We start from the raw sequence: 17,573 nt of genomic DNA, 5'->3' as shown, positions 1-17,573 counted from the left end.
CCACAATTTACTTGCCGCTACCAAATAGAGTGTGGTACTTGAATGTGCAGAGCCGTCCTGCCGTGAGACTCCTGGCCCACGGCACACAACAAATGGGACAGGAATCATCTTCAGCCAGAGACGGCTGCCCTGAATTGTTTTAGTCGGCTGTCTTTCCTGCTTAACTATTTGAGGAGGGTTATTCCCTGTAGCTTTATGTAAGACCTGTCCCTATTCTTTAAGTAGGACAATTTTACTCCAGTTAAAGTAAAAATTGAATTATGCTTCATAATAAACACCTCATTGTCCCCATATAAGTGCACGGCTGTGTTTGTATTCCTCATCCAGGTTTAAAAAAATTGATGGTGTTAATTAAGTAAAGACAAGATGCAGATTAGTTTCCATTTTTATTAAAGCTGTGTTTTTTCTAAGTAATATATTACACTTAAAGTTAAATACCATAAATAAAGATTAGTTCTTAAATCTATTTTATTTACTAAAAATGTAAACAAAAAGAAAATAATTCACCACTCCCTCCCCAACCCTGACTAAATGTATCAAAAAAAAAAAAAGGGTCATCCTTTCAGGTAAGTTATTTCTTCAGAATGAGTAGCACAGACTTTATTAAAATATGCTAGTCCTCTTGGGCTGCAGGGACATGGCACGGATGACTGGTGCCAACTGTGAAACAGGTCTGTGGGGCTGTGACTTAAGTTCACCTCCTCCTGCCAGGACTACTCAAATGCCCTCAGAAACGGGCTCTTCTCTCTCCATTCAGTGTCCAAGGACAAGGACAGCGCTAAGGCACTGAGCACAGGACACTGCGATGAGCATGGTGTGTAAGCTGGCATACTCCAGGAGGCGGGTCAGAGCCAGCAGTGACCTAGCAATTCTGCATGAATTAGTCATGCAGAATATTAGAATATTTTGAATATTCATGAATATTAGTCACAGAATATTAGAGCTGGAAAGATTCTGAGAAAGCATCTAGTCATTTTCAGATGGTCTCAATCAGTGAGTCTCCTAATATTGAAGAGAATATTGATAAAATTGTATGGAATACTCTGGTATACTTATTTATGTATCTTCCTAAAACTATTTAAACTTCATTAATGTTTCACTTTCAAATATTGATAAACTCTAAACCAACATATTAGGCTGAAACTAATCTTAAGCATAATTTATAACATTTTTAGAATGCCTAGTTGATCCTAACAAAAATAAGTATCCTTAAGAAATAAGTAAGGGAAAAGGATGTTTTTCAGGAGAATACAGAGGGATCTACACTAAGACTACCTAATTGCTTTCCAGTTTTTTTAAAGCTATCAGCTCAAGTCTAGCGACATGGCTTTTGCTTCCTTCCTGTAAATTCTGTTCTTGAAAACCTGAGAGACAAATTCACTTGTTAATTTTGACATTGGGACCTTAATACTATCAGAATGAACCTAAGTCTGAACTGAAAACTGAGGTAGTCAGTTTTTATAAGCACTTGACCCTTTTGAGTCAGAAAGGGACTTCAGTCTACTATCCTCAAATCAGCTATCCCCATTCCCCTTCCCTGCCCCACCTCACTCCCACCATGGCTGCAGTCTGCATGGTCTCTTTCTCAGTGAACTGGTTTTGTGAACATAAAGGGCATTACCTGCCACAGGATATTGAAATTTAGGTCATCTCAAATTCTTCAGTTCAAACCTTAATTCTAGCCTGCTAATTCTGCATTGAAATTTCAGATTTTAAAAATCCTTCTTTTTAGAATTTTATTTTAGAATTTTATCATATTATAAGGGACTAAACCATGCCTCTTAAAACTTCTTACAGGTTCAGTGGCCTTCTAAATCTTCACTGAGTATACTATGCAGAATCAGTGATAAGCAACCACTTTCAAGACTTGTTGAAGAGGAAGGAAGACACCAGCACTGTTAGTTACCCTCAAAAACTCAAGATTTCTTAACACCATACTTTACCAGGTTCTACATTTGTGCAGAGAAAACACTGGGCTACCAGATTCCAAGCTTAACAAATATATAGAAAAAACGTCATCAATAATATTTTCTTCAGAAAGTCATTAGTGCAAATATAATTATATCAATAAAAAATAAAGCAAAAATATATTTCAAGTATAAAAAGCACCATGCTCAGAAACAATACTACCTAAATGGCATTACTGCACAACAGTCAAAATATAATTGAACCTATCACTGTGAGTCTCAAATATATTATGAATCCATATTATTTTTGGTGAAATTCTTTATACAACTTTGTAGGATGATTCATAATCACATTGGGTATATAAGTTTAGATTTTTATAACTTTCTTTAAAAATATACTCTACATTTTTCTCTGACTTTTCATGATTTAAAGTATGCAGAACGTAGGCAGAAACACCATTGGTATTAGATTTTCTTCAGCTGAGGCTGGCTATGCTAGAGACCCCCAGCTTTTCACAATGACAAATACCTCCAATTTAAGATTGTAGGCAAATAAGTATTTTAAATGTATGCATTTTTTAAAAAAAGGTGACTTTCCTCTATGCTGGAGTTGCTGTTTGGCTCCAGTGCCAAACAATAAGTTGGAATTACTCCTTAGTAATTATGCTGTTTGTTCACTTAGCACAATTTCTTAAACTGAGTGCTCAATAACTGTATGCTGAATTAAAGGGCCAACCAGTGAATGAATGAATGAATGAATGCATGTCCAAGGGCTATGTTTCTAATGCCACAGGACTTCATTAGCTTTAGAGAGAAAAACTGGGCATCATTCATCATTAAAGATTTTCAAATTGGGTTTACTAAGTAGGGTTGGTCAGCTCTAGTACAAGAGCAGAATTGCTTCTGGGGACCAGAATCTATGGGTGACAGAAAGAGTGTCAAATACAAGAGGTAAAGGACATTACCTCCTTTTGAAGCAAAGGCAACCTTCTGACTTCTGTGGACTAAGCCATACCCTGTGTGGTAAAGTGGACCCTATTGGATAGGCCCTACACCAAACCTACACTTTGCTATAAACAATTCAGACCATCTTGTTTTGACTTATATCTTTTCTTCTTACACATAAAATAATTTTCAGATAGTCAAATTCTTCTGTAACGACTCCTAAACCCACTTGAAAATAACTGCATATCTGTCTATACCAGAATTTCTTTTTATCTTCATTGGTCAAAAAGGAAAGTTCTATTTTTGTTGGATTGCAGTTGTCATAACTATTATCTGAAAAACATACAATTAGGTTTTCTTTTATTTGCATGTCTTCAATGTTTTCACAGGGCAGAGTATTTTTCTCTCTCTGCTTTCCAGTTTTTCAAGTCATTATTAAACTAATGGAGAATACAACTGGAAGCTACTCTCTGAAGATCAATGAGTACAGATACAGCTACCAACACCTAATGGTTCAGCAGGAAACTGCCACACAGCTGGTTTGAAAAGTCTAGCATGGTTAAATCATAAGATTTAGCAAAACATAATTAAAAAAAAAACAATGAGAACAATGATTTAGGTGTACCATATACAGTCGTTAAATTCAAAATAGGTGTAACAGTGATGTAGAAATCCCAATTCAAGTTATTTTCTGTAAGTCAAAGGACAATTTATACTTTTGAGGACAGGGTCCACAACTTATAACCTTGCAATGATTAGCTGTTCTTTAAATTATTGCAGCAGTGATGAATTTTCCCATTGTTTTAGGTTAATGAAAATGCTGAGGTATGTAATAACTGAAATTTTCACCTATTATCCCATTTTCAAAGGAAAACTTCAAGAAGAGTATTTATCCTGAAAAATAAAGAGACTTGGTGATTTGGAATTCCTCCTCCTTCTGCAAACTTTGAGGCTGTTGGGTTGCTGATGAGGAATGACTGCTGTGAAGCTCTGCTTCAAGATCTGATTGTGGTCAACACTTCCAAGCCAAAGTCAGGAATGCCACTTCTGTCATCTGCATAGGCTGGCACTCGCCCAGATTCTGTGCTTTGTTCAGAGGAACATGACACAAAGGAATGTCTTCAGAATTCACTTTTCCATTCCTAATGCCATACGCACAGAAGAAATCCAGCCAGCAGAGGAAATAGATTGCCTAGCAGAAGCCAAAGGGTAACCACCGGGCTAGAGGAACAGGAACAGAGATCTAGGGTTGAAAACAAAAAATTGACTTTCCATAGACATTTTTGGAAAAAATTATACCAACTAAAATGTTGACAGAGAAGTAGAGGTAATTATTAAAAGGTGAAGAAGGACTACCTTGAAGAGTAGAATCAAGAGTGACTTCCTGAAATCCATATATGCAAAGTCTTTTTTTATATTTATAGAAAAAGAAGAAAATATTTATGTAGGAGAAAAGAAGATGTATCTACTATATCAAGGTTCAAAATCAGAACCCAAGAAAAGACAGGGTAGTATCCTGGCAAAGCTAAAGATGCTACACAGGAAAGTAAATGAAATTCTTGGCTATTCTGACATGGGATGCTGGACTCTCTTCTTCTATTCTACCTTGTCCCTTCTAAGTAGGGTGACCGTATAATTTATCATCGCATATCAGGACATTTTGAGATAAGCGTTGAAATAAATTTCTAGTCTCAAGATGGAGCCTCTCCTGCCCATGGTGCCACATCAGCAAATTAAAACTTAGATAACTTTCATGTTTGTGTAAATGCTCCACTTGACCAGAACCACAGAATATCCAGTCAGCCAATCTCCAACCGCCGAGCCAATGTGGGCTCTATACTTATTTCTTTGTTCCTTGATCTTTCTAAATAAGGTTAGACACTTAATCCCGGCCCATCAACCTAGGCTGAGTACTTCTTCCTTGTTTCCTGCTTGTAGCCCTTTTCCCTTATTTTACAGTTCTCTGGATTCCTGAGAGTAGAGACTGCCTGTGTGAAATAAAATTTGCTTTGATCAACTAAATTGTTCTCTTTGATAATTTTAACACAAGGGAATTATTAGTAATCATACCAGGACAATAGGCACATGGACTGTCCCAGGCAAAACAGGACATACGTTCCCCAATCTCTAAATATCTACCCATCTATCCATATCACCCCAGGCTTGATTTGGAAACAGCAGAAGATTCTATGAGCTTTGGGCAGTAGGAGTATATTTTAATTTATCTAAGAGTTGTTCTAACAGCTAAAACTATTTCCCCCAAACAATTCTCAGAATGGAGTACATTTTTTAGCAGTCAAGAGACCAGGTCAATCTGACTTTATTTCAGGATGAGTTGTCCTTTCTACTATTTTGACCAACAGAGAACCAACCAAGCTTCAAGTCTGACTTGCTTAAAAGGTAAGAAAAAAAGGACTGGTTTTTCAGCTATAGAATTAATAAAATGATAATGTTAAGGCACTGGAGCTTGTTCTCCTGAGAACTATACAGTGTGGAATAAGTATTTAAAAAAATTATTTCACTGTATGTAATACAAGTAAACCACGGAGAACTTATATTCTTCCCCAATGGAACCAGCTGGCAATCGTTAAATGTTAGAAAAATCGATCCTTCTCAAAGTATGGTACCTGGGTCAACAACATCAGCATCACCCGGGAACTTCTCAGGCTCCAACCCAGATCTTCTGAATCAGAAACTCTGGGGGTGAGTCGTAGCAATCTGTGTTTTAACATGATTCTGATGCATGCTAAAGTTTGAGAACTTCTGACCTAGAGCTGCAATGTCCAATATGGCAGCCATTAGCTATATGTGCTATTTAAATTTAAATTAACCAAAATGAGATGAAATATTTAGGTCCTCCGTCACACTAGCCACATTTCACATGTTTAATAGTCACATGTGGCTAATGACTATTGTATGGGACAGTACAAATTATAGAACATTTCCATTGCCCCAGAAAGGTCTACTGGATAAGTTCTGGCCTACAACATCAGCTAGAGTGGTCTTGCTTGGAATAAGGAATAGACCCTGGAGTCACTAATAACACAGGCATATCCCTTTATCTCCCGATTCTCAATTTGGCACAAAGGAAACAGGAGGAGAACTGAACTAACTGTTGTTTATCTACTGTTGGTACTAACATTTAACAAGCTATTAAAATATTAATGGCCGCTCTGGAACACTTATTGTGTTTCAAAAACACTGCACTTTCTGTGATAGTACTCTTTAAAAAGGAAAGATATAAAGAGCGTGTTTCAAAATGAATCAGAGACGATCAGATCTGGGTTTTGATCTGAACCTCATCAGCTGTGACAGTGAATATATCACTTAATCTCTTTATACCTTAGTTTTCTCATGTGTAAAATGATAATTCCTACCTCATTAGGTTTTGTGATGATTAAATATAATGATATAGACATAAAGCACTCAGCAAAGTGTCTAGCATTTAATAAATAGAAACAAAAAAACCTCCACACTCTGAAGAGATCAGAAAATTTAGAAATAAATCTTTCATATTCACTAATGGAAACTATGCCTAAAAGGTATCTATTCCTTTTTTTTTTTTCTAAAAGGCATCTATTCTTGTAATATTTTGTACATTTTTCAAAACTGTGGTAGTGATTCGGAGGTTACAATCCTTTTTTGAGCATGCTTCCTCATAGAACTGGTTAACAGGGGAAGAAATCACAACATAGTACCACAGTATCAGAAGGGTGACTACAAACAGGGAGCTGGATAAGAAGTCAAGTCTAGGGCGCAGGTTGGTGGAGGACGTGGGGTCATTTGCAATCTCTACTCCCCACCTCCTTTCAACAGATTCACTTGTCTTTGCCATGCTCCAAGGACAGGAACTAATTACTTCACAGCTCCTTGAACTAGTCTGGCTTTCTCCTCATTTCTACACATTTTTTTACTGTACTCCTAAGATTCTTACTCCTGAACCAGCTGGAGTAACTCTCTCTTTAACTCAACTCTAACTGCTAATGGCTCAATCAATGCTCATCTCTTGGACATTGAAATGATGATATTTCTTATAGTTAACTCTCAGATTAGGCCTGAGGATGGGAACTCCATCAGAACCACCTGTTTGTAGACTAGCAGCCCTTTAATTCTAGCCAAAGCAATTTAACAATAACAACAAAATCAAGTCATCCTATCACTTCATATGAAAGTTAACTAAGAATATTTAACACTACATTTATTATATACCATATCAAAAGGACCTAAGATCTTTTAATTCATTGTGAATTACTATTATAACTATTACAGAAAACTCAGCTGGCTCACAGGAGTTAAGTGAAAAGAGTTAACACAGCAGGCCTGAGATGGCCATCATTTGAAAGTCCTGTTTGCAAGGACGGCCTTTAGCTGGTGTCTGGGAAGTGGTTTCTTCCAGACTTCACCCACTGTCCCCTTTCCCTTTGCTAATTCTGCTTTGTATCTTTTTGCTTTAACAAGCTTAGCCATAAGTACAACTAGAGGCTGAGGCCTTTGAGTACTAGAGAGTCATGAAATCTGGGGGTGGTCTTAGGCACCCCTAACACAAGTATTAATCTCCCCAAATCCACCCTCTACTTATAGCCCATGTCTTGATAAAGGCCCCAGAATGTGGGAAAGAAAGGGAATTAAATTTTAGAGGTGAAGAAACTTTGAGCTATAAAGTGAACGTAGCCCTCTGTTTTCAACCAGACCATGGAGCAAGCAAAGGGCTATACAGTTCCATTTAAAAAATACCTCCAGTTGAGAAAATGAAACATGGCCTATTCCAAAATATAAAACTGTCATAAAATCTCATAGGTCATTTAATTAAAATATCATAGACCATAGGTCAAAGCTTTCATTGAGAGTTCATGAGTTCTGCTTTTAAAACTCTTAGAAATGGGTCATCAGCCTCAGTTTGCACATCTTCATCAACAGGGAATGCACCCTTCTCAAGAGAGTCCCTTCTATTTCTCTCCTGGTTCTAAAGGATTCTACTGGAATCTGTCTCCCTACAACTTTAATTCATTGTTCTCAGTCCTACTCTCTGGAGTCTCACAGAATGAGTAATATATCTCTCAGTGAAAACCACTGTCTTTGCCAGCTTGTCTTTCTATCTCACTGTGTATATTTGCATCTCCCTGCACCTTTCTCTTCTTTGTGGGCATGTCAATCCCTTCTTTGAGCATCTCTTCCAGTGACTTTCCCACTCCTTCACCTCACCTAGTTATAATATAACTAAAATATATTTAATTGCTTTTTGTATTCATGAACAGAATTTTTACTCTTACTTTCAAAATGAATGGCTGAAACATTAACTTTTTGTAACCTTCAATGAATGTTTTTGTGCAAGTCAGAGGTTCTTCACATACAGAAAGTTTCCTCACCCTCACTCTTACTGAAGAGAGGTGTCACGTCTACCTACCTTCAATTTCTAACCATGGAGGGAAGGCGATCTTCCCATATAACTGCAATTAGAAGAGAAGACGCACAACCTGTTTTAGAGCTTCCTTGCAGGGAATTTTCAACATCTTGTAAGAAAAGTCCTTCTCTGTACTCCAACCACAGAGACTACTCACCTAGGGGTAGAGCTCGGGTCAAGTTAGTAGTTGGAGGATCTGTTTCTGGGGGACAGAGCTCACAGAAGTCCCAACATGATGGGCAGAGCAAGTTTCCATCGTGAATCCAGCCGTTCATCTGAATACTGACGGGGAGGACCTGCCCGGCCCGACTACACAAATATGAAGTATCCTGAACCCAAACCTTCAGACCTTGTGGAGAACAAGAAACCTTCAAAAAGTGAAAAGAAGAAAAAAATCAGATCAGTAAGATTCTAGTATGTGAGCCTTCTCCCTCAACTGTAGGAAAATATGGCAGAATTTACTAAAAATGCTGGCTATAAAAGACAATTTGGAATGTGGGCATATTTTAATCTCATATAAAGCAGGTTAAGTTATTCATGTTCTAAAAGAATTTCACTCTGTGGTAGTAGTTCTTAGACTTTTTGTCTAGAACCTTTTAAAAAATCTAATGAAAGCTATGGACACTTCCTGGAAAAAACAAAGTAACATACAGCTTTACATACAATTTGGATTCACAGACCCCTGAAGCCAAGTTATCAATAATAACATTTCTGTAGATTCTAGGATCCTCCTATAATTCAGGTTAAATGTCTGTCAAAGAGCCATGAATCATGTCACTTTTTCTACAACTTGCTAAATTTCGTAACTCAAATATTTTTAGTTGTTTTAAATTATAAAAATAGGGCTTCCCTGGTGGTGCAGTGGTTAAGAATCCGCCTGCCGATGCAGGGGACACAGGTTCGAGCTGTGGTCCCGGAAGATCCCACATGCCGCAGACCAACTAAACCTGCGTGCCACAACTACTGAGCCTGCGCTCTAGAGCCCACGAGCCACAACTACTGAAGCCCGCGTGCCTAGAGTCCGTGCTCTGCAAGAAGAGAAGCCACCACAATGAGAAGTCCACGCACCACAACGAAGAGTAGCCCCCGCTCTCTGCAACTAGAAAAAGCCCACGCGCAGCAACAAAGACCCAACGCAGCCAAAAATAAATAAAATAAATTATAAAAACAATATATGCTCATTGTAAAAAAAAAAAAGCACACTGTATAGAAATGACATAGTAAAAGTTTGTTATTCATTATCCCTATCCCAGATCTTCTGCTCAGAGATGAAAATGGTCACAGTGATTTTATACAACTGGTGACATCTTTAAAAGCAGGATTCATATCTCAAATACAAGGGGTAACTAATGAAATCAATTTTAAAAAACAAACATATTAAAGCTAACTTTAAAAAAGTTTATAATGACTGTGTCGTCTTCAAAGTTGTTTTCTTTTTTTAAAATAAATTTTATTTATTTATTTATTTATTCATTCATTCATTCATTCTGGCTGCGTTGGGTCCTCACTGCTGTGCACAGGCTTTCTCTAGTTGCTGAGAATGGGGGCCACTCCTCATCGCAGTGCACAGGCTTCTCATTGTAGTAGCCGCTCCCATTGTGGAACACAGGCTCCAGGTGTGCAGGCCTCAGTAGCTGTGGCATGCGGGCTCAGCAGTTGTGGCCTGTGGGCTCCAGAGTGCAGGCTCAGCAGCTTAGCCACAGAGTGCACAGGCTTAGCCACACCGTGGCATGTGGGATCCTCCCAGACCAGGGCTTGAACTCTCATCCCTTGCACTGGCAGGTGGACTCCCAACCACTGTGCCACCAGGGAAGCCCTCAAAGTTGTTTTCTAAAAAGACTTTACATTATGCTACTTCACCTTAAATATTTCTGGATCTTCTCTCCTGGAACTATCTTCAAAGAAAGTGCATGGTTCTGAGTATGTTTGATGGTGGCAAATTTTTACTTTGCAAGTAGATGCAATTTTTGGAAATACCCAAAACTTGCCCAGATCCAAGTCTGGTAAAGGCAGTTGACTAAACTAGTTAAGACTAGGTCAACATAGGTATGATGTAAAATACTGAAATTGACTTCTTAGATGGCTATTAAACTATCTCTAAAAGCAATTTTAAAAGGAGTTCCAAAAGTGTTTTTCAACAATGGAGTCATTTTAAAAACAACTCTTTTCATCAATTAAGTTTAAATATAACATTCATTTGGAAATTTAAGTTATAATAAGCTATCAAGAAAATAAACGACAAAGTGTAAACTCTTCTAAAGTCTGTCATTCAATGACCCACACCCAGTAAGCATCACCACAGCTGCAATGCAATGTAATCATTCTTTTAAGTGAGAATTGACTGGGTATTGTGCTTGGTGCTGAAAAGGATACCAAAGAAGTCCATGACACAGTGCCTGACCTCTAGCAGCTTTAACTGAGGAGAGAAGGGTAGGATATACAAATTTCCCCCCAAAATTAACAGTGTCAGACTGTTTTATGATAAAGAGGCAATAAATGATAGGAAAAAGAACAAAGATTAGAAAGTTTCATGGAAGAAAGCATTTATATTCTAAAGATGTGCACAGGGTTTGCATCACAGTGAGGGAGACATGTTGTGAGCTGGTGGGCTGTGTCAGAGTCCAAGTGGGTGAGGAGGGTAACTGCGTAGGGGTGAATGAAGATGGAAAGGATGTGGACAGATCAAATAACAAGCATATTAAGGACAAAGAGAACCAGATTTCTCACTGCTCGAAAGAAGAGTTACAAATATGGGAAGGGAGAAAACTAAAATGAATTATTTGCTGTTAAACTGGAATCAAAGATACTGGTACAAACTCGTGGTTATATATATGCACATGTACAAGTATATATAAAATTACATACACACATATATTTCCTAGCTCTGTTCACCAAAAGGCCTGGGGAGCAGCTGTATCCCAACAGCAATGAACAATACATCTAGTACCCAGACTTTATTTTGTTATCTTTATTTTTTAAATAAATTTATTTATTTATTTTTGGCTGCGCTGGGTCTTTGTTGCTGTGCACAGGCTGTCTCTAGATGCGGCAGGTGGGGGCTACTCTTTGTTGTGGTGCTTGGGCTGCTCGTTGAGGTGGGTTCCCTTGTTGCAGAGCACGGAATCTAGGTGCATGGGCTTCAGAAGTTGTGGCATGCAGGCTCAGTAGTTGTGGCTCGCAGGCTCTAGAGCGCAGGCTCAGTGGTTGGGGCACATGGGCTCAGTTGCTCTGCAGCATGTGGGGTCTTCCCGGACCATGGCTCAAACCCCTGTCCCCTGCATTGGCAGGCGGATTCTTAACCACTGTGCCACCAGGGAAGTCCCTAGCACCCAGACTTTAGTCTCTAAATACCTCACTGCACTAAAAGAAACAAGAGCTCCTTGGAGAAATGATTAATTCCAGGGCTGGGGCAAAGAAAGTGAAGATGAGCCTAGAATATCTTGTGCTAGAAAGCAAGGAAATTGTTAAAAAGATAGGACAGCCAAAAGGACACAGGAACCAACCTGAAGGGCTCCCTCCCTTTGGCTAAATCTGGGGCAACTTAAATAGCCAAATAAATAATGATAGTAATGGTAATACCCGCTGAATAAAATGCAATCTGTGAGTCAATACAGATTTAAATGCATGAATTAATAAAATGAAGGTATGATAAGAAATAAGTTATTGATATAGTACTTTTCCCCCCAAATACTTACTAATTAAAAAGGGAATTAATTAAAAGAGAAAAACGGTAACTTGACAGTGGAGAAGGCTGGTAGATACCAGCAAGTTAACATGACCAGCAAAGGGACAAATCAAGGGTGCACCACCAGGGACTTCCCTGCTGGTCCAGGGGTTAAGAATTGTCTTGCAATGCAGGGGATGCTGGTTTGATCCCAAGCTGGGGAACTGGGATCCCACATGCCACGGGGCAACTAAGCCCGTGCACCACAACTAGAGAGCCCATGTGCCGCAACTAATGAGCCCACACACCACAACTAGAGAGAAGCCTGCGCACTGCAATGAAAGGTCCTGCATGCCACAACTAAGACTTGATGCAGCCAAAATAAATAAATAAATATTTTTTTTTTTTTTAAAGTGTATCACCAAAAAAAACACAAGCATCACTTCTGTGATATTACTGCCCAAAACATATTACATGAATTTAATCATGAGGGAACATCAGACAAACCCAAATGGAGACACATCATAGGTAAGAACTGGCTTGTAATCTTTAAAAGTGTCAAGGTTATGAAAGTCAAGAAAAGACTGAGGAACTGTTCCAGATTGAAGGAGACCAGAGATATGACAACTACTCAATATGTGATATCAGTGCAGATCCTATTACTACAAGGACACTATTGGGACAATTGGCAAAACTTGAACGGGATCCAAGAATTAGATGTATCAGTGTTATTTCCTGATTTTTTGGGTAGTACTGTGGTCATATAGGAGGATGTCCTTGTTTATAAGGAATATACATTAAAGTATTTCGGGGTGAAGGGGCAGACTGTCAGCAATTTGCACTTAAATGACCCATATTTTTGTACCATTCTTGCAACTTCTCTGTCAAAATAAGTAAAACAAAGAACAACAGAAAACAAAACAGCTAATCCAAATGCTAATTGTTTGGAAATCATGCACATTTTCCCATATAAATGGTTGTGAGTGTTAAATTAGCAAAATTAACTGACAACACTAGGTACTACAGGGAAGCCAAGTACATTCGGTCTTTGTTGATGGTATTACAAATCTACGCAATCCCTTTGTGGTGGTGGTGGTGGTGTAGAGAAGACATTAAAACAGGCTGAAAAGGTTATCCTCCTATTATAGTTCACACTGTTCCAGCTTTATCCCCTTTATCCTAATAGTCTCACTTATGTGAATTTATTTCAAAAAATTGATTTTAAAAAGGTAAAGCATGTAAATATACTTACAAAAGCATTTTTATATAGTGAAAAGTGAAAATTAATTCAATATCTCACAGGAAAATGACTTCCCTAATTATGATACTTTAAAATGATGCAATGTTCTACAGCTATGAAGAACAGTAAGTATTATTATTGGGAGAACTTGGAAAAGGTATCTTGGTCTGTATAAAAAGACTAAGTAAAGTCACTAAAACAAAATTATGTATTCTGATTACAACTAGATCAAAACTATGTATTTAAGCAATACATAATCTTTAATAGAATGAATTCATCAGAAAATGGTTGCTGGATTATAGTTGTCAGATTATAGGATTATACCTGGAAAGTGTTTATTTTTAATTGTCTTTTATAAGGTTTCAAAGGTAATTTTACATGAATTGTATGGTGTGTGAATTATACCTCAATAAAGCAGTTACCAAAAAAAAGAGTTAATTTTAAAGAAACTTTAAAAATAATAAGTTAAATTGTCAGGTACATTAGTCCATTTAGCTCTTGTAGGTGAAATGGCAAAACAAATTCTTTATGTTTCAGTTTTTAGGATCACACTCTCCTCCCTGATGTCCGTTAGTAGGGTATGGAATATTCATTAGGTTTGATGCTCCTAAGTTACAGAATGCCTGTATCTTAGTAAGTTCTATGGTGATGCAGTCATTTAATATCAGACATCCAAATAATAAATTAAGAAAATAGTAGTTTGCTCTCTTTGGATTTCTAATTTCAAAGGAAAAAAATCTACTATTAATCAGTAATTGATTTATTAATTCTTAAATACATGCTTTCTTCAGATTTTACAAAATAAATTATAGTTTTTTTCCATTACAAAGTAGTTTTAAAGAACAAAATTACAGAACTTCCCTGGTGGCGCAGTGGTTAAGAATCCACCTGCAATGCAGGGGACACGGGTTTGATCCCTGGTCTGGGAAGATCCCACATGCCACGGAGCAACTAAGCCTGTGCACCACAACTACTGAGCCTGCGCTCTAGAACTCGTGAGCCACAACTACTGAGCCTGTGTGTCACAACTACTGAAGCCCACTTTGCAACAAGGAGAAGCCACTGCAATAAGAAGCCCATGCGCAGCAGTGAAGACCCAATGCAACCAAAAATAAATAAATAAATAAATGTAAAAAAAAGAACAAAATTACATGTTTCCTAATATTTCCTTAGGATCTATGTCCAGAAGCAAAATTATTATAAAACTTGCTGATATATAGCAACTATATATAATTTTTAAACAGAGAAAGGCAATTTCTCAAAGAAATGACAATATTTCGACAAAACACAAATATACAAACTAATATTTACAATAAATAAGTTAAAGTATTAATCAGTAGAAATAAAAGATATAAAGTGTATTTGAAAATATAAAAACCATATAATGAGATGCAATTATGTAATATTTGGTACAGTTATTAACAATCATATGGCTTACCTGATAGCATCCACTCCCCCAGTCCGGGTAACTCAGCTTCCTTTCACACTTTTCCATGACAAATGCTGATTTCTGAATTAGACAAACTGAATGAGGTCCATACTTTTCAGCACCATAGTTTTTAGAAAGGTCTGAAGCAAACCAGAAAAGTTTTCTTTATTAAAAATTGACTTTGGGCTCAAAGAATAAGAAATTAAAGTATTCCACTCTTATAATTAAAAGTTGCTTTAAAAATCAAACATGTTTCATGGAAATTTTCAATTAAAAAAAATCAAGAGAGAGGGTTCCAAACTCAAACTGGATTCTCAATAAAGCAATTAGTAGGAGAATTATTATATCAGAAACAAGAGATATAATTGGGCCTAAAGCAACTAAGTTAAATATATAGAGGAAATGGCACTAAGAATCACCTTCAATGGTGTCCTAAATAGGAGTCACTTCCCAAGTGACCCAGGTAGGATGAGGCCAAGTGATTTATATAATGAAGATTTTTTTGGAGAGCTGCAACTTTTGCAAGACCATTCTTGTATTTTCAACTTATGCCATCTCCTGTAAGTCAATAAATGACAGGTTGAGCTAGTCTTAGACTAAGCACAAATCTGCAGAGGTATGGGGCAGACTAAATGACCCCTAACTAGCTAATGGACAAAGGAATGAAGTCCTTAAAGCCTAGGAATTAAAAAAAAAAAAAAAAAGCCTAGGAATAATTTTCTCTCTTTACACTTAATACAAGTTTCACCTTTTGAAAGCAGAGTTCAATTAGCTCATTTTGAAATATTACGAAGGTAAAAATTTTATGTCAGTTTAAAAAAATCTTAATTGTATAAGCTAAGAAAAAAATGTAAAACAATAAAACAGAACTTTATATTTCTTTATTTATGAATATTTCAAAGTCTTCAAAACACATAGTGATCATTGTCAAAAAAAAGAAAAGAGGGGTCAGGCCAACCCTCAGGCCAACTCCTGAGAAATACCTGTTTTTATGAAGAAATTTTTCTTGGAACACAGCTATCTATACTCATTCACCTACATATTATCTGTAACTGCTTTCACACTTAACAGCAGAGCTGAAAAGTTGCAACAGAGACTGCATGACCCATAAAGCCTAAAATATTTACTATCTTGCTTTTTATAATAAATATTTGCCAACTCCAGCTCTAAAACATTAAAATGTGATACTCTATCTTTGGCAAACCCGTAACTGACAAATATGTGCATTTCTTTTGCTGTAACATGCAACTGTTGCGTAGTTATGTCATTAGACATTTATTAAGTAGGTTAGTGATGGGAAAAATGACTGTACAAATCCAGTTACACCTGCCAGGTTTAAGAATAAAAGGAAAAAAATTATGGAAATTTTAATTTTAAATGATTTAGTCTGAAATAAAGTATGGAATGGGGGTGGGGAGGAAAGGACCAGGTTGAAAATTTTGATGACCACAGGCAGAAAAACTACTTATTGCTCTTGATTAACAAATCAGATGTGAGAACATTTTGTTTACAAAGGTGGTTAGTATGAGCTATAACTACTATTGCTGAATATCCAATTGCCATACTGTTTATTTCCTTGATGACCTGTTCATTTAAATATACTAAATGGGAATAAATAAGATGGCAGTACATCTTACTAGCCATGGGACAATAGTATTATTCTGATATCTGGAGAATGACACGTTATATCTAAATTACATAAAATACACATTCCTCAGGAGAGGAAAGAATAGGATACCTAATACGATTTAATAAAAAGAGTTCTGCATTGGAGGATCTTGCACTGACATCAATTAAACATATTACTTAGTAGCTCTTCCCTCATCTGTGAAATTCGATAATATCTTCTCTATGTCTCTTGTCAGGTTTTTAGAAGAACAAAATGAAATGATAAAAGTGAAATTGTTTTGCAAATGAAAAGTGTCATGCAAATATAAGGTATTACTAAACGGTAGTGTGTGTACACACATGTGCAAGTGTATCTAATAGCTAACAATCCTTTCTATGTGTCATAATTCTAAGCACTTACTGTATTAATTCATTTAATTCTCACAACTCTATGAGACAGGTATTATCTCTTTTGTACAGAGGAGAAAACTGAGGCGCAGAGAAGTTACTTTGAACAGGTGGATAGCAGTGGAACCACAACATAAACTCAGACAATCTGGCTCCAGGGTCTGTATCCTTAACCACTATTTTGTATTGCTGATATATACTTTTAATATGTATATAACATTTAATTTCACTAAACTACTAACCTGGTTGATTCTCCAATACTCTACAATCTGAGCTGCGCTGATATTCACCACTTAAATGCCAACTGAATTCCTGACTGAAAGGGCAGTAGTCAGCAATTTCTACTGAACCACCATAATAAGGCAGATCTTCTGCAGGTACTCCACTGAGTTCATCAAAGTACTACAAAGAGAAAAATATTAGGAAGGCAGGAGAGTAAGAAACATTCTATATAATCAAAACAAAGCCCACAGGCAATTTATAGCAACCAATTAATGCTGTATAACACAAAGAAGATATTAATCTATTTTTTTCATACATAGTACAACACAAAGATAGTTAATATACTACTTGAGGGGTATTTTGAGGTTGCTGTAGTTTTAGAAATAAGCAAGGTAAGTAAATTAGTCTGTTTTTTATTAGATGACAAATTTGACTAATGTTTTAAAAGGATGAATAGGAAGAGTTTTAAGAGCTGACAAAACACAAAACAAATGCATAGAATTAAGATGTTTTAAATTTAATGTACTTCAAGTGTTTTTAGGAGAATTAATTTATATGTTGTTTTGACAAACTTGAAAAAACCATAAGAAAATGAATGAGATCATATATATAAAATACTGTGAACACCAAAGGAACAAGGTACCAGATAAATTTTAAAGATTTCACATTTTAAATTATATTACTAAGAGTAGAAATATATAGTCGCCATCTTCTGGTGTCTAAAGCACTCAGTGTGGTCATAAACATAT

The 17,573-nt window shown here is 36.7% G+C and overlaps 1 protein-coding gene across 4 annotated transcripts in view; it reads right to left on the bottom strand.

Moving 5' to 3' along the window:
- Positions 1-444: 444 nt before the first annotated feature.
- Positions 445-17,573, bottom strand: part of LMLN (leishmanolysin like peptidase) — a 77,276-nt gene continuing 60,147 nt past the window's right edge. For all 4 annotated transcript variants that reach the window (XM_060099403.1, XM_060099404.1, XM_060099406.1 and 1 more), the window contains 4 exons: positions 16,845-17,004; positions 14,596-14,726; positions 8,411-8,621; positions 445-4,095 (listed from right to left, as the gene is read on the bottom strand). In XM_060099403.1, coding sequence (XP_059955386.1) covers positions 3,995-4,095; positions 8,411-8,621; positions 14,596-14,726; positions 16,845-17,004 — 603 coding nt within the window. In that variant the 3' untranslated portion in view covers positions 445-3,994. The remainder of the gene's footprint in view (positions 4,096-8,410; positions 8,622-14,595; positions 14,727-16,844; positions 17,005-17,573) is intronic.

The sequence above is a fragment of the Mesoplodon densirostris genome, chromosome 5 (assembly GCF_025265405.1).
Source record: "Mesoplodon densirostris isolate mMesDen1 chromosome 5, mMesDen1 primary haplotype, whole genome shotgun sequence".
NCBI lineage: Eukaryota > Metazoa > Chordata > Mammalia > Artiodactyla > Ziphiidae > Mesoplodon > Mesoplodon densirostris.
This window is presented reverse-complemented; position numbering and strand designations above follow the sequence as displayed.